This window comes from Lithobates pipiens, unplaced genomic scaffold, assembly GCF_037356315.1.
Source record: "Lithobates pipiens isolate NorthernLeopardFrog02 unplaced genomic scaffold, aLitPip1_a1.2 Scaffold_16, whole genome shotgun sequence".
Lineage (NCBI taxonomy): Eukaryota > Metazoa > Chordata > Amphibia > Anura > Ranidae > Lithobates > Lithobates pipiens.
In genome coordinates this window covers 241,010,349-241,036,434 of record NW_027507748.1, presented here as the reverse complement: position 1 = coordinate 241,036,434, position 26,086 = coordinate 241,010,349, and the positions used below count along the sequence as shown (strand labels likewise).

General features: G+C 44.8%; 1 protein-coding gene across 1 annotated transcript in view; it reads left to right on the top strand.

Moving 5' to 3' along the window:
* SLC60A1 (solute carrier family 60 member 1) overlaps positions 1-4,546 on the top strand; it is a 171,877-nt gene extending 167,331 nt beyond the window's left edge. Inside the window, exon 10 of the mRNA XM_077481218.1 lies at positions 2,581-4,546. Coding sequence (XP_077337344.1) covers positions 2,581-2,636 — 56 coding nt within the window. The 3' untranslated portion in view covers positions 2,637-4,546. The remainder of the gene's footprint in view (positions 1-2,580) is intronic.
* The last annotated feature ends 21,540 nt before the right edge of the window (positions 4,547-26,086 follow it).

Genomic DNA, 26,086 nt, shown 5'->3' with positions numbered 1-26,086 from the left:
TTTTCTAATCTATTATTCTGTTTTACTTTGAGTAGCCACATCCCAACTGTCGGTGGTAGCGGCGATTTCCACATCAGAGGGATGCAGGCCTTGGCTGCATCTAAAAGATGACAAATAATACACTCTTTATATACTTTTCTCTGGTATATTAGACTCGTGAAGGAGGAAAAAGGCTGGGTCCTCTGGTAACATAGTTTGTAAAATTTTGAAGGATATGTCCAACCTCTGTCCAGAAATGTTTTAATTTAAGACAGTTCCAGAATACATGCAAGATAGTACATTTCTTATGTTTTTCAATCAATATTACAACCCCTTGACCAAGTATGCTTTATGTATTAAATTGTAACTGCAGTTCACTTTAATCAGTTTGTATTACCAGGTGTACCTGATAAAGTGTCCACTGCATGCATCATCAGTATCAAGATGTTTGCATTGTATGGTTATGGACACCAAGGCATGTACAGCACACAAGTGCATAAATAATCACGTGTACTCCATCTTCCATGTTTGCATAAGCCCCATATTTTGTTGCCTTGTGCCACAAAACTCTACTTTGTATATCTTGGAATTGAACTGGCAAATATCCCAACAACCTATAGGCTTAGCCAACCTAAATAAGATGGGAATGTGCAAAGTATGGAGCTGTACCTCTGAGCAATGACAGGAAGTTGGTAAACTACTTTTTGGGATTCTTGCATTAAATGCCATTTCACCATAACCACTTAATGACTGCACCATAGCCAAATGATGGCTAACAGCGCGGCTCGATAACTCTGGGAGGGCGTACATTGACATCCTCCCAGAACGGCGTGCACATGGGAGTATCCCTGATGGCCGGGTCCTCTCACGGATCATAGTAAACGGCCGTTTACAACGTGATCGCTCCATCATTTCATCACATGTAAACAAACTGGGGTCATGTCCGGTTCCTCTCTGCTCTCTATGTACTGATCAGTACAGTGTGAGCGGAGAGGGAAGATTGGGTGCAGTAGCACTGTGGGCTGGATCTGTAGTGCCCACAGCGCTACTCTGACAATTCCAGCCTCATCCATCCATCCATGCTCAGCCATCCCATCCATACTCAGCAATAATCAGCCATCCCATCCATACGCAGCAATATTCAGCCATCCATGCTCAGCCATCCTCAGCAATACTCATCCATCCATGCTCAGCCATCCCATCCACCCCCAGGCATTCTCAGCTGTACCCAGCCATACTCAGCCATGGCTCATCCATCCCCATTCATGCTCATCCATGTTACTACATTGCCTCAAAGTGTAATAGGTCAAATTATAATTTAAATTTATGCCCCTAGAACACCCGACAGTGCTCTCTGCATGTGGGCCTCTCTATGTGGCCAGGCTGTGGAAAAGTCTAACACATGTTATATGATTATGCTCGGGAGGAGTAGGAGAATCTATTTTGGGGTGTCATTTTTGGTATGTACATACTATGTGTTAGAAATATTGTATAAATGGACAACTTTGTGTAAAAAAAAAAAAAAAAAAAAAAGAAGTGTTTTCATTTTATTTCCACATTTCCAGAAACTTGTAGAAAAAATGACATGTTCAAAAGACTCATTATGCCTCATATTATACGTTGGGGTGTTTTCTTTCCAAAATAGGGTCATTTTTTGGGGTGTTTCTATTGTCCTGGTGCTCCAGGGCCTTCAAAGTGCAATAGGTAGTCAAGAAATTATATGTGTAATTTATGCTCCTAGAATGCCTAATGGTGCTCCTTGCATGTTGGGCCTCTGTATGTGGCCACGCTGTGTAAAAGTCTCACACATGTGGTATCGCGTACTTAGGAATAGTAGTAGAATATGTTTTGGGGTATAGTTTATGCTATGCATATGTTGTGTGTGAGAAATAACCTGCTAATGAAAAAAATGTTGTGAAAAAGAAAATCTTGATTTTGCAAAAATGACAACTTCAAAAACTCACCATGCCTCTTACTAAATACCTTTGAATGTCTACTTTCCAAAAAGGGGTTATTTGGGGGGTATTTGTACTTTCCTGCCATTACAGGGTCTCAAGAAATGAATGGCTGTCAGTACATCAGGTATGATCACTTTTCAGAGATTGGCAACATAGCTTGTGGACTCTATAACTTTCACAAAGACCAAATAATATACACCAATTTGGGTTATTTTTTTTACGAAAGATATGTAGCAGTATAAATGTTGGCCAAAATTTATGAAGAAAAATTACTTATTTGCAAAATTTTATAACAAACAAAAGAAAGATGTTTTTTTTTTTTTTTACAGAATTTTCTGTCTTTCTTTATATATCGCAGATAAAAAAAAAACCCCAGCGGTGAATACCACCAAAAGAAAGCTCTATTTGTGTGAAAAGGTGGACAAAAATTTCATATGGGTACAGTGTTGCATGACTGAGTAATTGTTGTTCAAAATGTGACAGCACCGAAAGCTGAAAATTGGTCTGGTTAGGGAGGGGTGTAAGTGCCCAGTGAGTAAGTGGTTAAACTAGTGATTGCATTTGCCATTGTAATGAGCAAGGCCCTTGACATACTTTAAATACTAGTTATGCAACAACTTCCTCACTACATTTTTCTTTACAGATACATCATGGAAACCATCAGAACAAGGCAGAGATACAGAACCATATCAACGGTAGAAATATGGCATGCTTACAAGCACAGACAACAGCTTTGCAAAACAAACATTTCTCGCGTGTCAAAATGTTGCAACCCTTAGCTAAATCTTCTGTCATTTAAAGCCTAAATATAGCACCCAATACAGTGCAATAAACATCACATGTAGACACTGGTTGGCTTTTTCAGTTCAGGGTCCATGACTGTGGTGCTGGGGCAGAACTAGAGGGAAACAGGCCTGTAGAATTAATGAAATAGAATCCAAAGGGCTATCCCTAGACATCAAGGCCTTTAAATGGTGGTTGGACAAGGGGTTGTATCGAATTGGACACTTCTTCACCTCTGGGGGACTTATTTCCCTGGATTTCTGTGTGCACCAGTTAGAGATTCTGACCGCAGAACGCTTTAGCTATCACCACATACATAATTTTCTTCACAAAATCTGTCCGGAGAAACCCTCTCCACCTAGATTCACACCATACGAAATATGGTGTGAGCAGTCCACAGAACATAGAGGTAGAATTTCCGTTATATACCAGTCACTTGCCCATTAGTCGAGCAAGACCCCATATATGACCACCTGGGAGAACGACTTCTCAATCAATTGGGACATAGAGAGATGGCGGGCTTCCTACTCTAGAAACCTATAAGATTATTAGGAATGTTTCCCTATTTGAATACAGCCTCAAGGTTATGACCAGATGGTACCTTAACCCAGCCAGACTGGCCAAAATGTATCCAACAACAGATCCCTGGTGCTTCCGAGGCTGCCAACATACAGGCTCCATGGCCCACATCTGGTGGGAGTGTCCCAGAATAAAGGACTTTCTGGAGAGCAAGATTTTCTCCTGACCCAAAAAGTAACGGATCTCCAGTTGCCTAGAACCCCAGCCATCGCCCTGCTCAATGCAAATCTATCCAAGACTTCGAAACACAATAGCAAATTAGTCCACTTCATTTTACTGGGAGCCAAGCTGACTATATCCAAAGCCTGGAAACAACCCAGGGTTTCCGTTAAGGCTGCTATGCGTAAAATATCGTGAATCATGTCCCAAGAGAAACTAACTAGCATTCTCCTTAACACCACAACTCAGTTTGAAGTTACCTGGGAACCCTGGGCCCATCATATCGGCATGTCCCTCATACCAGGAGTTCAATCATAAATATTACCGACCCAATCGGAGCCGCCTAATCCTCTCCTGTCGATAGGATCTTTCTTCTCTACCCCCCTTTTCTCCCATCTATTCTTCCTCTCCCCTCCTCCTCTCCCGCCCCCCACATGGCCCTCCAAGGCAAGCGGAGAGACCCTCTGGCTTTAGCGCCATTTGTCCTATCAACCGGAGGGCAAACCCATTGGGGCAACCAAATCAGGCTCCCGAAGTTCTAAAGTTTTTGTTAGACTCCAGGCCAGACCATTGATTTTGTGAAGATACAGGGGCTTGCAGAGGTTCAACCAGGCACAGCATGTTCCCACTAGGGGTGCTGGTGGAACCTCTCCATGTCCCTCACTACTAAGCTCCTCAGGCCGGAGCATTTTTACTGAGATGAAGGAGCTGATGTAGAAACTTGAACACCTGCCATACTGTAAAAGTTAATTTGATGTCTGACATTTGGATTTTGTATCTTCTCTCCAATGGATGCTGTATTGTACAATTAAAATGAAATAAAGTAAAATATTTTGAAAGAATCCAAAGGGCTGCACACTTTAAAACTGCATCCAATTTAATGATAATCATTAAAACTCCATATATAGCAACAGCAGACACCATAGGAGCAAGCAAACACAGTCGATGTGTTTCATACTACTAATGCTTATTCATGTATTTGGGTGCTGTACCTAGCTTTTAGTGGCAGCAGGTTTTATGCAGGGCAAATTTACCTAAAATCTGTTTCTGTTTTTAAGTCAATATTTAATAAAGTCTTACAAGTTTCATTGGTTTTTCTTTGTACTGTAAACGCAGAAAAGCAGATTGTGCTTATACACCCTTTGATCTGAAACAATATCACACAACTCTTTTCAGTTCTAGTCCACTGCCCAACCTAGTCTTGTGTCATATGTTCACTTTTAACATATTTCTCTGATTGTTCAATGATGGTTAATAAATTGCATTTATAAAAGAGAAAGCACTGGGTATTGCAAAATCTATATATATAATAAAGTATTAAAAAATCTATGACACGGTAAAGACTGCATAAAGGAGCCAAAGCATGACTTTGTTCAAAACATATGGGTACATTCCAGGAAATAATACTTTTGGCAATAGACAGCATGGATTCTCTTCATGAGGAGGGAAGCAAAAAAAAAAAAAAAAAAAGTGTGTGGATGTGGATATAACATACTCAGACTTTGCAAAAACATTTGACAGTTCTCCACACGCTGCTAATGGATAATTTAGTCTACAGGCTTAGAAAATTCTATAGAAAAGTTTGTAAATAGAAAACTGGCTAAGATTTCCCCATGAAAACTACAGCAGAACCACTACAGCTGCATGCAAATACTCAACATTAGAGGGGATCCAGAAAGGGGCCCTCAGATGGAACAAGCACAGATAAGCAAGAAGTAGCGATTCCCATTAGTGCTGTGTTCCCACATGATCATCGCTAAGGACTCTTCCCCAGTCCCCCAAAAAGGTAGCAGCAATTACACACAGCCCCCTGGAAGACAAACAGTAAGAACAGTCCTCCCAACCCCAAAGCCAAAATGGGCCCCACAGTGTGCCCCTGAAAGGCGAGAAGCACCATACAACACATAAAGGGTAGGGGTAGAGGAGAAACAATTACATAGTCACATTGTTAATCAGCAGGTTGAAAAAAAGTCATAGGTGGTAAGGTTGAAAAAAAAAAGACATTGGTCCATCCACTTTAACCTGAGTGTGTATGTGCTTATCTCACTAACATTTTCAATATCACTGTACACAGAAGTCCATCTAGTTCTAGGAATAGAAAAAAAATAAGTAAGAAGAAAACTATATACACAATCACATGCCCACAGTTGAGATCCAAGGGATGGGAAAAAAAAAAAAAAAAAACTATCTATGATAGGTTGCATATGATGCATGGTCCAATTTATTCCAGTGGAAAAGAAAAAAAAAACTCCTCCCTGATCCCGCAGGAGGCAATCAGATATTCCCTGGATCAACTATCCCTGCTGTTATTATGTAAATGTTAGTGTCCACTTATATTTTATGCATTTAGGAATGCATCCACTTATTTTAAACAATCTACAGTCAGGTAAAAAAGTATTTGATCCACTGCTGATTTTGTATGTTTGCCCACTGACAGATATGATCTGTCTATAATTTTATTTTAACAGTGAGATACAGAACAAAAAAATCCAGAAAACGCATTTCAAAAAAGTTATAAATTGATTTGCATTTTAAACAAGTTAAATAAGTATTGGACCCCTTTGCAAAATATGGACTTAGTAATTGGTGGCAAAACCTTTGTTGGCAATTAGAGGTCAGACATTTCTTGTATTCGGCCACCAGTTTTGCACATATCTCAGGAGGTATTTTGTCCCACTCCTCTTTGCAGATCCTCTCCAAGTTATTAAGGTTTCAAGGCTAACCTTTGGTAACTCGAATCTTCTGCTCCCTCCACAGATTTTTCTATGGGATTAGGGTCTGGAGACTGGCTAGGCCACTTCAGGACCTTTATGTGCTTCTTTTTGAGCCACTCCTTTGTTGCATTGGCCATGTATTTTGGGTCACTGTCATGCTGGATTACCCATCCATTACCCATTGTTATGGCCCTGGCTGAGGGAAGGAGGTTCTTACCCAAGATTTGATCGTCCATCATCCCTTTGATGCAGTGAAGTTGTCCTGTCCCCTTAGCAGAAAAGCACCCCCAAAGCATAATGATTTCACCTCCATGTTTGACGATGGGGATGGTGTTCTTGGGGTCATAGGCAGCATTCCGCCTCCAAACACAGCGAATTGAGTTGCCAAAGAGCTTGATTTTGGTCTAATTTGACCACAACACTTTCACCCAGTTCTCCTCTGAATCATTCAGATGTTTATTAGCAAACTTCAGACAGGCCTGTACATGTGCTTTCATGAGCAGGAGGACCTTTTGGGCATTGCAGGATTTCAGTCCTTCACGGCATAGCATGTTACCAGTTGTTTTCTTGGTGACTATGGTCCCAGCTGCCTTAAGATCATTGACAAGATTCTTCTGTGTAGTTCTAGGCTGATTCCTCATGGTTTTCATGATCATTGAAACTCCATGAGCCCCAGATTAAGGGAGATTGACAGTTATTTTGTGTTTGTTCCATTTGCAAATTATTCGCATCATTTGTTGTCACCCTCTCACCATGGTCTTGTAGCCCATTCCAGCCTTGTGTAGGTCTACAATCTTATCGCTGACATCCTTGGACAGATCTTTGGTCTTGGCCATGGTAGAGAGATTGGAATCTGATTGATTGCTTCTGTGGACAAGTGTATACAGGTGAAAAAAGATTTAAAACTCAGCGCTGCACCTATAGCCTACTACGCTAATATTCATACATTAACATATGTACTATGATACCTTACACAAAAAAGGATAACCAATTAAAGTGCTAAGTGCCAATCTAATGCAAATAAAGTGCAATCAATAAAATTCATAAACAAATACTGTGCAATCAATAAAGTTCATCAAATATGGGTGAAGGAAATACGGTGATGCATAAACATGCATTGCTGGCAATTTCATGTGCCGAAATTGTGCAGATGAAAAGCAAAGTTCATCAAATATGGAGTAAATAACATTAAATGTGACTCAGGTGACTTCTTGTGCTCCCCTCCTGGGTCCCCACTCACCATACATAGTAGATATAAAAGCCTGTATGTCAGAATGGCTTCCGTTCGCCGGATAGGTTGGTGTGTAACACTTCTAGGGAATAGATTCTCCTATCCTCCTCCACTGAGTTTTGAGTCCTACACACTTCACACGGTCAGCGAAGCTTGAACAAAATGGAGAAAGAAGGACATATAGTGTAATACTGCACGATTTTATTAAAAGGTTTAAAATCATTACACATACATCTTAAAAAGGTGCAGAAAGTGCTGCCTTGGCATCCAAACAGCCTTCAGATCTCTCTAGCTTGACGCGTTTTGCCCCTCCCACTGGGTGTCATCAGAAGCTTGTAGAATCTGTAATTGGCTGTCTTATATACCTTAAGGTCCTCCCACTACACCCTATACCTCACTCTACTCTCTCTTTGTGTCCATAGTGATATTTTACTGTAAGTAAGAAAAATAAAAACAAAAACACAGACACACACACACCCACACACACAATGCAGCCATCTATACCTGTGTACCTGTCAGACACCAGTGTAGCCATCCATTGTGTCCCTGATTGCTAGCAACTACCATCTCAAGATTACCAGTGCTGCCAGCAAAACCTGTACCAGTGTCACGGTCACACAAATACAGTATCACCAGTGCAGCCATCAACACCTGTACCACTGTCACCATCAAACCAGTATCTGATCACCATCACACTAGTACAGCTTCACCAGTGCAGCCATCAACATCTGTACCAGTGTCACATCACACCAGTACTATGTCACCAATGTAGCCAGCAACATCTGTACCAGTGTCAGACCACTACACACCAGCAACTGTGTTTTTGATCACTGTCATACTAGAACAGTGGCACAAGAGCTAGTGCAACCTTAACCCCATGAACAAAAAAAGGTACAAAAGTGAGGACCTTAAAGATTCTGAGCAGGACAGAAGAAAGTAGCAGGGAGGAAATCTCCATGTCAGATTCAAAAGAACCCATAGAGAGCAGCGGTTAAGTAACTGATTAAGATGGGGAAAGGGTACTTGAAAAGAGAACCAGATGATCTGAACAGCAACAGACAAGCACCAGCAGCAGGGTACACCCAGATGAAAGGTCAAATTACAAGTAGCAGGGTGTCACATAAACAGAAAGAGCCATATTGCAAGTTTATTGACTACATTAGAGCAATATTAAAATGAAAATCTAACGCGGCGAGAGCCTTAGTCATAGCAGGGTGTCACATCATTCACAGAAGATTAGGGTCTATACTAGTGTCCCAGAGGCACTTTCATATCCATTATGGATTCCCTCTAATTCAGCAGCACCTATCATCCCCTCATTTACAGTGCAAACAGCCAATCAGGCAGAAACTAAAAATTTTACACCAATTGTGGCTCAATGTAATCTGCATGCTCAGCTAAATCCTTTTATACCCATCAATTTGAGAGGAAGCCTGTCACGGTTGAAGAATAAAAAACTTTCTTAGGCCTACAAAAAAAAAAGGCTGAACTGCAATCCTACTAGTCCAAACACCCAATTCACCATTTGCCACACTTACTATTCCTCCATTATGTCCAGAACATGCTATACAACCATTATGAGATTTCTACGTTTTATTCACAATTCCCTGTGCCCTCCCTGATATCACTCTGCATAGAAGCAGCTTTACAAAATGACTGGGCGCCGAGACAACGTCGTCTGACAGATTATTTAACCCAAGTTGGCGCAGAGGTGAATGGCTGCTTTCCCATGCCAACACAATGGCATGGCACAGACAAGGAGCAGATATCTGACAGTGGTAAGAGCTGCAATTTCCCCTGCTCACTCACCCCACAAGCATCCATCTGCTAAGAAGCACCACTAGGCTGCCTCAGCACAAGCTGATATAAAAATAAATGCTTGGTTGGTTTGGGACTTTGAATGAGGCAATGAGCTGGTAAGGTCCAGTGCCTCAATCCCCATTTAATTGAAGAAAATGGGGGGGGGGGGGACTTTGAATGAAGCACATAGATGTAAATAGTAAAATTATATGTGTATATACACACACACACACACACACACACAATATATATAACTATATAATAGGATTTTAATAACAGCTTGACCGTAAAATCCTTTTCTTGGAGTACATCACGGGACACAAAGCCACAGTAATTACTGTATGGGTTATATGGCCCCTTCAGGTGATGGACACTGGCACTCCCTAGACAGGAAGTTCAACTCCCTATATAACCCCTCCCCTTACCGGAAGTACCTCAGTTTTGTAGCAAAGCAATACACATGTAACTAGAAAGAGGGGAGGGACCTCTGTGTCCCGTGATGTACTCCAAGAACATGATTTTACAGGTAAGCGGTTATAGAAATGCTATTTTCTTTATCGTACATCACGGGACACAGAGCCACAATAATTACTGTATGGGATGTACCAGAGCAATGCTGAGGGGAGGGAAAAAGTAGGGTGCAATCAGACCTGAGGACCTATACTGCTGCCTGCAGCACACTGCGCCCAAAGGCGATATCCTCATGTCTTCTTACATCCACCTGATAGAATTTGGTGAATGTATGGCCCGAAGACCAAGTTGCGAACTTGCAGATTTGAGCCATGGAGGCTTGGTGATGCACTGCCCATGAAGCACTAATAGTCCGAGTGGAGTGCGCTTTGATTTGAAAAGGTGAAATTTTCCTCTTCAAACCATAAGCTTGAATAATTACTTGCCAAATCCATTTAGTAATAGTATATTTTGACGCTGCCTGTCCTTTTCTAGGACCTTCAGGCAATACAAACAAAAAATCTGTTTTCCGAATCTGAGCAGTTGCCTTCAAATAGATGTTGACTGCCCTCACTACATCCAGAGAATGTAGTGACTTTTCTTCCTTAGAACAGGGTTCTGGAAAAAAAATGAAGGTAGAACAATATCCTGGTTTAGATGAAAACCTGAAACCACCTTTGGCAGAAAGCTAGGATTAGGACGCAACACTACTCTATCTTTGTGAATGATTAAGTATGGCTCTTTACAAGAAAGAGCAGCCAATTCTGATACCAGTTGTGCAGAAGATATGGCTACCAGAAAAACTATCTTCCTTGTCAATAGGACCAAGGAAATATGTTGTATCGGCTCAAAAGGCTGTTTCTGTAACGCCGACAGAACTAAATTCAAGTCCCAAGGGTTCAGGGGTGCTCCAACAGGTGGATTAAGCCACGTTAGCCCCTGTATAAGGCTCAGACCAAAGAATGCGAAAGCGATAAGGCCCAGACCTGGCCTTTGATGATACTCAAGGCCAGCTTCATCTCTAACCCCATTTGCAGAAAGGCAAGGATTCCACCTATAACATACTTTCTAGGATGCCAACCCCTGGATTCACACCAGGAGACATGTGCATTCCAGACTCTATAATAAATGACTCTGGAAGCTGGCTTCCTTGCATTAATCAAAGTAGATATCACTGAGCCTGAAAGCCCATCAATAGCCAAACCATTAAATTTAGCGTTTGTAAGGTAGGATGGAATATTGGTCTCTGCGATAGCAGGCTTGGACATGGCGGTAGGGGCCCCATGGCCATCTTTACCATTTCTGCATACCAAGATCTTCTGGGCCACAAGAACTACTGACTTTCTTTCCTGCTTGATCATGCGAAGAAGTCGAGGTAGCAGCAGAATAGGAGGGAATGCATAAATCAGTGAGAACTGATCCCATGGGGTCACCAACGCATCTGTTCCACATGCAAGTGGATCCCTTGTTCTTGACACAAAATTGTCAACTTTGCTGTTGAACCGGGACGCAAACAGATCTACGTCCGGGATCCCCCATCTTTGGCATATAGCCAGGAAGATGTCGGGGTGAAGGGACCATTCACCCGGGAACAACTGCTGGCGATTTAAGTAGTCCGCCTGCCAGTTCTCTACCCCTGGAATGAAGATTGTCGATATGCACGACACATGCTTTTCTGCCCAGGTTAGTTTATGGTTTACCTCTCCCTGGGCTGCATTACTTCTGGTGCCCCCTTAGTGATTGATATAAGCCACTGCTGTGGCATTGTCGGATTGAATCTCTAAAATGTTAATGGGCAAGGTCTTTTCGGTTCTGGACAATTTCCCTTGGACAGACGCTTCAAGGACTGCTCCCCAACCCATAAGGTTGGCATCTGTTACCACCAGGTAACTGGTAAGAAGGAAAACACATCGGAAAATCTAGTGCTTGAACCTTCTTGTTCCAGGCAGACAGGATACTGTTTTGCAGCAGTCTCGAATGAAACTGAGCATAGGGAACCGCTTCGAAAGAAGCCACCATCTTCCCCAACAACCTCATATAAAGGCAAATAGAAGGACCCTTCTTTGCCCTGACAACCTGAACCAGCTCCTTTATAGCGCTGATCTTTGTCTGGGGTAAAAACACCCTCTTCTGGGCTGTATCTATAACCAGACCCAAGTACTCTAAGCTTCTTACTGGCTTTAAAAGAAGATTTCTCTAGGTTAAGGACCCAACATAGGTATTCCAGGTAGTTGACTGTGGAGACCATACTTTGTTCTAAGCGGGCTACCGCCTGGTCTATCAATAGCAGGTCATCTAGGTATGCTATAATTGTTATACCTTGAGTCCTTAATCTGGCCAGAGGAAGGGGCAGAAGTTTTGTAAACACCTGAGGTACAGTAGCCAGACCTAAAGGCACGGCTAAAAACTGAAAGTGATGTTTTTCTACTTCAAAAAGCAGATATTTTTGATGAGCAGGGAAAATAGGCACATGCAAGTATGCATCCTTGATGTCGATTGATGCCAGAAGCTCTCCTCCTTGTAGGATAGAGACTACTGATCGGATTGATTCCATGTGAAAAGAGCGGATCATCAGGAACTAGTTTAGATCTTTGCGATCTAGAATGGGTCTGACATCTCCATTTGGTTTTGGCACTGTGAATAGGTTTGAATAAAACCCCAACCCCTGCTCTTCCACAGGGACCACCATGATCACTTTTTACGGCAAAAGTCAGTTTAGCGCTTGAAAGACTTATTTTTCTCTGGGTCTTTTAGAACATTTGACCTGAGGAAACGGGAATTCTCTGAAGTCTAGTTTGTAACCCAGAACTACAGTGGAGACCACCCATCTGTCTCGAAAATTCCTCCTGCCAGACCCTTGAGAACTGCAGAAGTCTTCCCCCCATTCCAACGAGCGGGGGCACCCCTTCATAAAGAAGCTTTAGTGGTCTGTTTTTCAGGTTTCCTCCCCCAGGACTTCTTTTGTCCCTGGGGTTGACCCTGAGGTTTACCTCTTGAACCTGATGGTGGAGGTCGTGGAGACTGCCTGGAGGCTGATGCCCCTGGCACTGGAGAAAGAGCCAGTTTAAATGAGGGACGTTTACTCCTTTTCTTAACTGGTAAAAATGTTATTTTCTCACTTGATATCTTTTGGATATATTTATCCAAATCATCCCCAAACAGCCTTTCACCGCAAAAAGGAAAACCAGCCAGGAGCTTTTTTGCATGGCACTTCAACTGACCAACTTTCCAACCTTAAGATTCTACGCATATGCACCAACCCAAGCATAAGGTGAGAGACAAGGCCGCTGGCAGCTCGGCTAAATCCTGGGCCTGCTGTTCAGGGAAAATCTTGAGCAGCTGTTTCAAACGGTCTCTCAGGGTCAGTTCACACTATTGCGATGCGAGAACCCTGCTAATCAACTGCGGGATCTCGCATCACACCCGACACTCACCGCAGTTAATACTTCCATATGAGAGCGGCTGGGGAGTGTATTTATATGTTAATGACACCCCCATTTCAGCTTGCATATCGCACTGCGAACTGACAGTTCGGACATGAATCGGATTGCATATGTGTGAGCACACATGCAATCCAATTCTGGTCCGAACAGAAAAAGGGTCCTGTGCGTGTTTGCACCGAATGCGGTGCGATATCAGCCATACTATCTGTATGGCTGACATCGCACTGCACAGACATGTAATGTAAACAGCAGTGGCGCTGCAAATTACAAGCGATGTCTGCCATCGCAATAGTGTGAACCGGCCCTGAAGGATTGATATACCCCAATTGCTGCCACTGTAGTGTGTGCCACTGAACCTGCCAAGAAAACATTTTTTTTTAACAGGAATTCCAATGTTATCAGTTGGATCCCTAAGCATTTGTGCATTGTCAACCAGACAAGTCAAACTTTTTTTTCACAGAGGATACAGCAGCATCAATTGCTGGTATACTCCACATCAGATTACATAAGCTTTTTCAGCAAAGAATGGACAGGAAAGGCACGCAAAGTCTGAGGAGGTTTTAATGAACCCAAACAAGAAGTGCTCTTCAACTGACTGAGGGTAGATTAAATGTGGAGCGAACCATTTCAGTAAGAGAATACATCAGCAATTTCTCAGCTTGTGAAGCTGAATAAGGTCCTTCCCCACTTGATCCCTCAGGAAAAGAGTCATCAGTCTCTTCACGGTCCCATTGTTCCTCTTCTTGAGGATCCTGGGTGGTAGAAGGGGACCGAATGCCTTTACTTCCACTATGTGAAGATGCGATTAAAGCTCCTAATCTTTTCTCCAATCCAATCATGGCTGAGGAAAAAACCTCCTCAGTAATAGAGACAGGGGCTGAACTGTCAGAAGCAATTGCAACCCCTGGGGACCTGGATAGCTCACTCTGACCAGCCTCCCTAGGCCTTTCGGGGGGGGGGGGGGGGTGATGTTGCAGAGGGAGGATCCTTAGAGCTTGAGGGCGACCTCTCTGTGCTCTTGTTTTTTTAGTGCCAAGCACAAATGCAAGAGGTACTGGCAAAATGCATCCACTACTGAGGAAATAGTCCAGCAACTGCCGCTGTTAGTAATGCTCAGCCTGATGAAGTAAACGTGCCCCGGGAATGTCACCAACAATCACATGTCCCCATCTGCTCTGTGTTCTTCCGACAGCTGAATGCACCTGAAAAAAGGTGCACTTCATAGCTTACACAGCCCCGGATTTGTGAACGTTTGAGGCACGTTAACGAAGCGCTAAGTCCAGCCCCCTTTCTTCATCTTCACACCATGCCCCCCCCCCCCCCCACACTTTTTCCAAAAAACAGATTGGTTTTCCCACACGAGCGGGCCTCTGATCTGACCGGATCCCATGTGGAGGGGGGAGCGGGGTGGAGAGCTGATGGATGGAGAACCGCCATTAGGGCAGCGGGAGTGCTGCGGCATACCGCCGACTGACCCATACTCCTTTTGCCTCCTGGAGAGAAGCTGTCCAGGTGCGGGACGTTTTAAAAAGAAAAAAAAAACCCTCCCACGTCTTATCTGGGCTTGGGCTGGAGGAAGCGTGCAGTTTGTATTGACACTGAGCGAGACTGACAAGCATGGAATCAGGTATGTGCTCTTGACAGCCCCTGTGGTGACTTTAGGCATGACAACATTTACTTTAAAGGAGAAAACTCACAAGAATTAGAAAAATTCCGTAGGAATCTCCACTTACCTTATCCAGCTGCAGGGTTCTGTGGTAAACCATACGGACCCAAAGTTCACCACTCACGGTGGGCTCTGTTTAAAAAACCTTAAAAGACCGGGCCCCTTTTTAAATCGGGGGTTCCACACCCTTGGACCCGTAAAGCAGCCCAGCAGGAAATATGGCTGAAAAAACCAAGCACTGGATCCTGGGGTCCAGCTCTCTAAAAAAAGAAGCGTTACAGGCAAAACCTTGTTTCTTCCGACACGAGGCCCAGGTACTATTCAATTTAGCCTGGAAAAGAAACTTTGAATGGATCCGGTTGCATAGCTTGCCACAAAGGAAGATTCCAGTAGAGCTCAGCCCAGCACATCGTTACTCGTGACCAACACCCAAGACACTGGTAAAAAAACTGAGGTAATATTGTTCTGGGACATCCCATACAGTAATTATTGTGGCTCTGTGCCCCGTGATGTATGTTAAAGAAAATATGATTTTTATAACAGCTTACCTGTAAAATCCTTTTCTTGGAGTACATCACGGGACACAGAGGTACCTCCCCTCGTTCTGGTTACACATGTTGCTTTGCTACAAAACTGAGGTACTCCAAGTAAGGGGAGGGGTTATATGGGGAATTAAACTTCCTGTCTAGGGTGTTCCACTGTCCATCACCTGACGGTGCCATATAACCCATATAGTAATTACTTTGGGTCTGTGTCTTGTGATGTATGATAAAGAAATTCTATATACCATGAACCATTATCGACTTTCCTTGATGAGTTTTCTGCCTGGCTACCCTACTTTGTCTCTTCTGAAATTCCCACAATCCTTCTTGGTGATTTCAACATCCCTGCCAACACAAACATCCTGCTACTTCTAAAATTCTTAGTCTAACCTCTTCATTTGACCTGAAGCAAAAGGTACAGGCTTCTACTCACACTGATGGCAACACCCTTGACCTTGTATTCTCCTACCTATGCATGCCATGTGCAACTTCTCAAACAATCCTTTTCCTCTCTCCAACCATCACCTTATTAGTTTCTCTCTCTCCCTTCTTCCACCACCTTTCCCCCCAATCGCCTAAACATCACCCGTAGAAACTTTCGCAAATTCAACTCTTCTCTCCTCTATTCTGCTACTGGCCACTATGACAAAATCTCTCCCCTGTCCTGCCCCAACCAAGCCACTTCCATCTACAATAAATCCCTGTCCTCCACCCTGGACAATCTAGCTCCCCTCACTACACGCAGGATCAGGCCTCGACCCCTACAACCCTGTGAAACGACACAACAATTCTCAAAAAACATAGTCACGCTCTTGAGCGTCTGTGTTAACCACTACAAATCTGCCGTTCAAAAATACAACTCTTTCCTCCATACTGCCAAGCAGACCTATTTTACAACTCTTAACACCTTCTCATCCAGTCCCCGTAAACTTTTCTCTACCTTCAACTCTCTACTTCTTCCTCCACCCACTGACTCACTCACTGCCCAGGAGATTGCTAATCACTTCAAAAACAAGATTGATACAATCCGTGATGAAATCTCCACTCTACAGGTATCTCTCCCAGTTAAGACTCCATATCAACAGGTACAACTGACACTCCCCTTATTCAAATCTGCCATTAGACAAAGTTGCTAAACTCCTTTCTAACGCCCACCTTACCACCTGGACCCTATTCCCTCTCAAATACTACGGTCGCTCTCTGACTCTATCCTACACTCTCTAACCCACATCTTCAATGTCTCCCTCAACTCTGGCATTTTCCCCAATGCTCTAAAACATGCACTGGTCACCCCCATACTTAAAAAGCCATCCTTGGACCCTACCAATCTTAAAAACCTACGCCCTATCTCCTTGCTCCCCTTTTCCTGTAAACTCCTTGAACACCATAACCGAGTGACCACCTCATTAAGAATAACCTTCTTGATCCCCTTCAATCCGGATTTCGTCCTCAACACTCCACAGAAACTGATCTTTTAAAACTCACAAATTACCTACTAACTGCAAAAACCAACAGACACTATTCTGTACTCCTACTTCTGGACCTTTCAGCTGCCTGACAGGGCTGACCACCCCCTCCTCCTCAAACTTTACTCCCTTGGTCTTCTGTGACTGTTCTCTGTGGCTCTCAGTCTACCTATCCCAATCAGGGGCGGATCCAGAGTCTAGTCTCGGGAGGGGTACTGCTATAAAATACGTTTTGTTGGGGGCAATTTATATGGGAAATGGCTGTTATTGGCGCTTCAATCATTACGGCACCATGGCTGTTATGGTGTCAGGATGATTGAAGCGCATTATTTCTATTAATACATTGTAATATAAAATTAAATGGTTCAACTCACCATAATGCAGAATCAGTGGGAGCCCTGAGGGTGTCATTTGCCATGTCGCCTGCCACCAAATGCGGATTGTCACTTGCCACGTCACTTGTCACCAAATGCGGATTGCCACTTGCCACGTCGCCTGCCACACATTGCGGATTGTCACATGCCACGTCACCTGCCACACATTGCGGACTGTCACTTGCCACGTCGCCTGCCACACATTGCGGATTGCCACTTGCCACGTAGCCTGCCAAACATTGCGGATTGTCACTTGCCACGTCACCTGCCACACATTGCGGATTGGCACTTGCCATGTCACCTGCCACCAGATGCGGATTGCCACGTAGCCTGCCACACATTGCGGATTGTCACTTGCCACGTCACCTGCCACACATTGCGGATTGCCACGTCACCTACCACCAGATGCGGATTGCCACATAGCCTGCCACACATTGCGGATTGTCACTTGCCACGTCACCTGCCACACATTGCGGATTGCCACTTGCAACGTAGTCTGCCACACACTGCAGATTGCCACGTAGTCTGCCACACATTGCGGATTGCCACTTGCCACGTAGCTTGCCACACATTGCGGATTGTCACCTACTGTGTCACTTTTCTGCTAAGGTGTTCTTTTGTTGAGTCCCAGAGTGAAGATAGGCAGCAGAGAGATGATGTAATCTCTCTGCTGCACACAGCTTCCCGCACAGTGAGGGCGGACCTGGAGGGATGCAGGGCAGTGAGAGATGATGTAATTTCCCTGCTCCCCTGCTCGCTGGCTTCCCGATTGGCCAGCAGCCCTCCTAAGCCACCCAGCTGCCCCCCCTCACCCGTCCACTCAGCGCAGTCACCCACCGAACCGGCCGCGCTGGCACCCACTGGCCATATTCTCGGAGGGGGCAATTGCCCCGTTGCCCCCCCCGGATCCGCCCCTGATCCCAATGCACCTTCAGTGTCACTTACAATTCTACTGCCTCCACTCTTCTTCCCTTCCCTATCAGGGTCTCCCAAGGTTCTGTTCTTGGACCTCTTATTTTCAATCTACACATCTTCCCTGGGTCATCCGATAGCCTCTCATGGCTTTCAATATCATTTCTATGCTGACGACACACAAATCTATCTCTCCACCCTGCAACTCACTCCATCAGTCTCCTCACGCATCACTAACTTACCAACAGACATATCTGTATGGATGTCACACCACTTTCTCAAACTCAACTTAAAAAAAACGCGCTTATATTTCCTCCCCCATATGCCTCTTCCCCTGACTTATCTGTCAAGAGCAATGGCACAACCATCCACACATACCCACATGCCAGCGTGTAAGGTGTTATCCTGAACTCTGAACTCTCCTTTCGGCCCCACATCCAATCACTTTCCAAAGCTTGCTGACTCAACCTCTGCAACATCTCTAAACTACGTCCCTTTCTAACCAATGAAACGACAAAGCGAATTCACTCCCTGGTTATCTCTCACGTTGACTACTGTAACTCCCTCCTCATTGGCTTACCTTTAAATAGACTACTCCCACTTCAGTCTATCATGAATGCTGCTGCCAGACTCATCCACCTTACAAAACGCAGCATCTGGTACCCCTCTCTGCCAATCCTGCCATTGGCTGTCACTTGCCCAACAAATTAAATTCAAAATACTAACAAAGTTACAAAGCCATCCACCTCTCACCTCTCCCCCAGCCACATCACTAGCCTAGTCTCAAAATAACCCAATAGGCCTCTTCATTCCTCCCAAGACCTCCTGCTCTCTAGCTCCCTCATGACCTTATCTGTCAGACTGTCTCCAAATGTATCAACTTTTAGGAGACACCTGAAATTTTCCTCTTCAGAGAAGCCTATCCTACCTCCATCTAACAACTGCACTATTTTCTCCATTAGCTCATCCCCCGCAGCTATTATCCTTTTGTATAACTTGATCCTGCTCCTAGATTGTAAGCATTAACGAGCAGGGCTCGCTGCATAAATTGTCGGCGCTATATAAATCCTGTATAAATATACACACACACATTTTTAAAATACACACACACACACACACACCTATTTCAGTTGGACATTTACAACTGCTAAAGTCATCTATTATAAATCCACAGAAAGACCTGGTTTCTTCCTAAACTATCAAGAGGAACTTGTAACAGACCTTATCTACCAGAAACGCCCTGCACCTGAAAAACTTTGTTCTTCCCAGATATCCCTCCTATCAAAACAGACTGAACCCCCCCCCCCCCCAAAAAAAATGTATGTACCAGAGATGGAGTAAGGCACGACACGTTACTATTGTCCCCAATGTCTCACACAACCTGGCCGCTGCACAAGAGACTGCTTCAATCTCTGCGATTACTCAGTACAACATTAGTTAAGGTGTTTTTTCCTTTTTCTGACTACCTGCATTTTGCCTGTATCTGATGTCCTATGCACCATTTGCCAGTTTTCTCAACCATTTTTCGGTCTGCTGACCAACCCTTTCCTGAATAATGACCATGCCTCTGTCTGCCCCCTGAACTGATCCTGGTGTTTCTACGAGTGTTTCACCAGTTCCACTCATCCTCTGTAGACAAATGCCCTTCTGGAACCACAGTTACTTGTGTTTACCCTTTGATCAGCCTCCTCTACTTCCATGGTCAGTGAACATAGCATTGCACTATGGAGGCAGGCACATACCAGTAGATTAGGTTTGCTTGGCTTTTAGGAACAGGGACTGCTGTAGATGAAGCTATGCTATATTCCCTAACCACTCGTACAGAGGCAACCACTACAGTACATTGTATTCAGTACAGTGTTGGCTGATTTTTGTAATACATAAGATGCAAAGTCATGTACATAACAAACGTTGAAAAGGTCTTACACATGTAGTATCCCCATACTCAGGAGGAGTAGCAGAATGTGTTTTGGAGTTTAATTCTAAGTATGTCTGCGTGCTGTGTTAGAAATATATCTTATTAAATTGACCACTATGTAACAAAAATACATACATTTTCTTTCTGTATTTTACAAAACTCGTGGCAAAAAAAAAAGACATTTTCAAAAGATTCATACTGCGCAGAAAATACCAAATTTTGCAGGCGTTTTCACGGTCTTAGAAATTTTGTCAAGTGTGAACAAGCCCTAACGCTCAACAAACCCTCCTAAAGCGTTTGTATGGCTTTAGTGTGGGCTTCAGACAGGCATCAATGAGCTTTCGTATAGGCATTAGACAGGCATCTTACAAGCATTAATGCAGAGTAAAAAATGCTTCGCAATTGCCCTATGGGCAGTTTTGAAGTCCTTGACGAGCGTTAAAACTGCTCCACAAATACCTTATTCCATTACAGATCATGAACAAATGTTATCGCCCCGCAACGGCTTCGGAACTGCCTGCCAAAGCATTTCCAAAGTGTTACCATAGACTTGAATGGGAAGTGTTGAAAGGCTTCAAACGCCTCCTGGCTTGACACGAGGCTTCAATTTTGAAGCAACGCGATGCTAACGTTTAGTGTGAACAGCAATAAGTGCTGTTTATTGTATATTGTGCTCTTAGTGCCAGTGTGAACTCAGCCTTAGTGCTCCAGGGCCTCCAAAATATGATAGGCAGTCAGCAAAGTGGATACATAGTTTATGCCCCAAGATAGCCTGAAGATGACCCTTGAATTTTTTTGTGTGCTGTAATTGTAAGTAAATTAAGAAAAAAAAAGGGGGGGGGCGTGGCCTGGACATGGCAGAGTGAAGGCGCTTGGTGCTTAAGCTCCCGACTCCAGACCCATTGATTGAGGCTGTTATGCCATTTATCCAGCCTTTTTCTGTCCAGCCATGAGCTACCGCAAGAGAGGCAAATACAAGAGAACTGCTAAGACTACCCCGGCTACCCGGATCGACCGATTTCTCAATGAAAAGCCCAGGAGAGGCCCGGAGGCCCACACCAAGAAAACACATAGAGAGGCCCGACCATCTTCTTCTTCTCCAGGAGGTATGGTGTCCTCGCAGCATTCGAGCTTGCAACCTCTGACAGGGATCCCAGCTCTGTTAAACCCCTCACTATGCAGCTATCGGGAGAGGACTCAGACATCCGAGCACTGCTGAGGGCTCTCCCCACCAAGGCAGACATTGAGGCACTAGTACTCAGAGCAGAGGAGTAGCATTGCCCTCGGTGGGGGCTCTAGAGACCCGAGTGGCACAGCTGGAGAGAGCGCATCAGGACCAGCTGGCAGAGGTGCAACTTCACGCTGAGGATTTGGAGAACAGGAGCCGCCGAGAAAATCTGTGGTTCCGGGGAATACCCGAAGCGACTGGCCCGGAGAATCTAACAGAAATGGTGAGGGCAATCATACATAAAATACTAGACCGAAACCTTCCTGCTTCCCTAGAGTTCAATAGGGTGCACAGGGCACTCGGCCACAAACATGCAGATGTGGAACAACCCTGCAATATTCTCTGTCGCGTACACTGGTACAGCCACAAGGAACAGATCATGCATGCGGCACAGCTCAAATGCCAGGTGGACGTCGATGGGGCACAAATCTCAGTATACCCGGACGTGTCCTGAGCAACCCTCCTGAGGAGAGCGATGCTAAAGCCCTTGCTGGAGAGACTTTGCCGAGCTGAACTAACATGCCGATGGGGATTTCCTATCCAGCTGACCATCCGGAAAGGGAGTGCCTCCTTCACCTTACAACTCCTGGACCTATTTGCCTTCCTGGGGATGGATCAGTTTCCGCCGTGGGACTGGCTGAGTCCTCTACCGAGCAGAGATCTCCGTCCAGCTCCCCAGACAACTCCGATTTGGTCTCCCTCATCGATTTTCCAGACGCAGACAGAGAGAGCCCACGTGAGGGAGATGGGACTAATATGTGCTCTTCCACGGTAGCCATACCGCCCGGCACTCTAGCGCGAGTACTGCTGAGGGGGCCCAGAAGGCCATCCTATAGTCAGGGTGGTCTCCTCATCTCCACTGATATTGTAGATGGGTCTTCCCAATGGGAACCCATCCAGAGAGGTGGACCGCATCTGAAGAGGGGCAGCCAGTGCTGGGCTGGATGACAGGAGCTCATCCCAACAATGTTATAAGAAAATGGAGTTCTGTGATGAGGGTAATGTTGTTGCTGAATTAATTTTCTGGTCTCTAATGCGCAGAAATACCCAAAGTCATGCTTGGTGATGTAGTGCTGTGCTCCACCATTGCTCAAATGGGAGTTAACTCCTGCCTGCTACACATCCACTCTATCAGACAGACACAGGGGGCTCCGATTGAGACCACCCTGGGTCGTGATCATCAGTACGTGGAAAGTTGTGTTCAGCAGCTGAAGTAGGTCCTCCACAAATTTCACACATTACAATTAGTGATTTGCCTCATAGTTATTTTGGTTTCTTGTTTTTTTTTTCAATGGTTTGGATCTGGTTAGGGAGCCTGTCTGGCTACTTCCCCACATAGGATAACACCCCTCTGGGGCTCAGAGTTAGAGTCCTAAGGGTGTATTGAGACCAGGTCTCTCAAATGCCATAGGTGTTTTAGCTGTCTGGGTTTACTGACCTATCAGTAACCTGCTCTTTTATTTTCCGCTCTATTCTACCAACTCCCCTTCTATCCCCCTTCGGCACCCCTTTTCACTTTCCTCCTATACTCCTCTCTCCCTCCCCCTTTTTTTCTTCTTCTTTATTTTCATCCCTTCCTCCAGCCCGGTTTGGACCATGAGCCCAACGGAAACCCTTAGACTAATCTCTATTAATGTGAAGGGACTTAATACCCCAAAGAAACGCTCCAAGGTGTTATCCAACTTGAGACATGCAAAAGCCCACATATGCTTCCTTCAGGAGACAAATTTTTGAGCCGATAGAACACCCAGACTCCATGATCGCTGCATCCCGACTGCCTTGTTCCTCCGAGCCCAAGTCCAAAGGGGTTAAGCATATTGATACTATCCCGACACCGTGGAAGCTGCGTGACAATGAGGGGTGGGCCCTGTTTGAGAAAGGGACTCTGGGCAGCTCCTTGGTGACTTTGGTGAACCTGTACCTCTCCAACACTGGCCAGATTGTATTCCTTGAGTCTACTCTGACAGAATTGCAAGACTTTGTAGAGGGGGCAGTGATCCTAGGGTGTGCTCTCAGCTTCACCATGGATCCCTCCCTAGACACATCCAGGCAAACCTCCCAGGTTTCCTATGCAGCATTCAAACATCTGAAGAACCTTTATGCTTTCCATCTGGTGGACGTATGGAGGGTCTGAACACGACTTAGAGGGACTATACATTCACACCCTCATGATTCTTACACTAGAATTGATCTACTCATGTTGCCCCAATCCCTATTTTCTAGGGCGAGATCAGCCTCTATAGGGTCCATCACTTTTTCAGACCATGCCCCGGTCTTTGTGGACATATATAGATATATAGATATTGCCCCCTGCGCCTAAAAAATGGCAGTGAAAGCTTAATGACACACTGATTCAAACCCCTGAGGTGGTGGAAGAGGTCTCCAAGGAATTGAGGATTATTTTCTGCTCTAATATGGATTCGGACAGCGCTCCCCTGATGGTCTGGGAAGCCCATAAGTGTACCATTAGAAGACTCTTAATTAAAAAAAAAAACGCTTAAATTAGGGCTCTACAGTTCACCCATAAACAATCAATTCCTAGCCATCTGGGCGCTGCTAGACCTCACAACCCTGAGAAATCAACGGAGATCCCTGGCCTTGGTCAGGGCTAAGGCGGTTATTGCAAAATGCAAACATACCGTCTATGAGCATAGTAACAAGTGTGGTAAATTGTTAGCGTGGGCCTTGAGAGCCCAACGGGCACAACCTTTATTCCTGAGCTTATGGGGAAAGGTAACTCCAAGGTGCATACCACTGAGGAGATAGTGGACCAGTTCCACAAGAACTATACCTCATTGTATAATCTGCTGTGTCAATCATCAGAGAGAAGTCCCTAGAACGGAAAGCCATGCTGGAGTATATTCAAAAATCTGGCCTTCCTCGGCTGCCTGACGAGGCTTTGACGGTTTTTGAGGTGCCGCTATTGGGAGAGGAGGCAACGCTAGCCATAGCCGGTATGCAAAATGGCAAAGCCCCGAGCCCTGATGGGTACTCGTTAGCATATTACAAGACTTTTGGCGATCTTCTGAGGTCACATTTTCTAGCAGCCTATAACGATGCTGGGGAGGGGGTGATTCCCTCAGAGGACACACTACGAGCCTTTATTTCTGTGATACCCAAGGAGGACAAGGACTCCTTACTCTGTCAAAACTACAGACCAATATCCTTCCTCAACGTTGACCTAAAGATCTTTACCAAGGTCCTTTCAATGCGGCTGTTGAAGTGGATTCCATTGCTCGTCCATTCAGACCAGGTCGGTTTTGTGCCCTTGAGAGACACAAGGGACAACACCAAAAAAGCAATTAACCTTATCCATGCTGCCAAAACACAGGGAATCCCGATGTTGCTTCTTTTGACTGACGCTGAAAAGGTGTTTGACGGGGTGCACTGACCCTTTCTGGTTGAGACCCTTCGTCACATAGGTTTAGGTCAGCTGATGATGAACTGAATATGAGCCATCTATTCCAGGCCCTCAGCCCAAGTAAAAGTAAATGGTGAACTCTCCTCTCCCTTTGGGATAACCAATGGGACGAGCCAGGGCTGCCCCTTGTCTCCACTGATATTTATTTTTGTCCCTGGAACCCTTCCTCCGTACGGTGAGAGACAACCCTAACAAATCGAGAATTCATCCCTGACTCCCTGTCACCTAAAATCTCCTGATTTCTATACCAAACCTGACGTCAGAATTGCAGAAATAGGGAACGTTGTCCTTCTTCAAGGTCGATTTCCAGAAATCTGAGGCTTTAAATGTCTCCATGGACAACCTTCTGTGAGCAGATATCTCCTTTAAATGGGCGGGTCCCTACATCAAATATTTGGGCATCTGCCTGCCTAGTAAGACCGAGGTTATCTTTTCCCTCAACCCCCCCCACCCTTATAATGGATATCAAAAAAGACCTACAAAAGTGGCAGATTGGCATGTTCTCCTGGTTTGGATGGTGTAGCATAAAAAAAAAAAAATGAACACTAAGCCCTGACTATTATATCACCTTCAGACCCTCCCCGTTAGGATCCCGAATGCTTTCCTTAGCGCAGAAAACTAAACATGGTCATGTTCATTTGGGCTCGGAAACCCAGCGGTTGGCTCAGTCAATTTTACGCTTACCAAAAACGCCAGGAGGAATGGCCCTCCCGGGTTGCGAATTTGTATCACGAGGCTTGCCACTTGACGAGAATCATTGATTGATGTCGCCATGGGACACCAAAACAATGGATCCAAATAGAGCGGCTTCTGCCTTGTGCAGAATTAGATGGATTGCCTTGGTGCCAGAAGAACCTACCAGACCATGGAATAAACCATCCTACGGTAGGAGAGACATGGCAAATGGCCCAAAAAAAAAAAAAAAAAAAACCTTTCACGAGCACTGGATCGTGCCCATCCCCTCAACACTTACCCCAGTAACTAGGAATCCTGATTTTAGCCTGGGACGGAGTGATCCCAGATTTAAGGATCTAAACAGGGAGTGACAGATGTCACCTTTGCCACTTCACTAGTAATGGAACGTGGATGTCCAGGGAAAACATGCATGATCCTCTTTTAGCGAGCCTCTCCTTCTGGCAAAAGCTCCAATTAGCTCACTTTATTAGATCACAGCCCCCTCCGACGCCTTTTTTAAGAGCCTTGACATCTTTTGAGCTTCTCTGCTCAGAGCAAGAGCCAGTGCGTCATACCATCATGTTGTCATACCAACTCCTTATCACACCTCCCCAAGGGGTCCAGACCTCCCTATATAGCCAAGTGGGAACGAAATCTGGGAATACAGCTAACCGAGAGACAGGTGGAGAGAATAATTCTCTTCACGTATAAAACATCGGTGTGTGCCAACCAACAGGAGGCAGGGTTTAAAGTGTTGTCACAGTGGTACTACACTCCAGTCAGGTTGC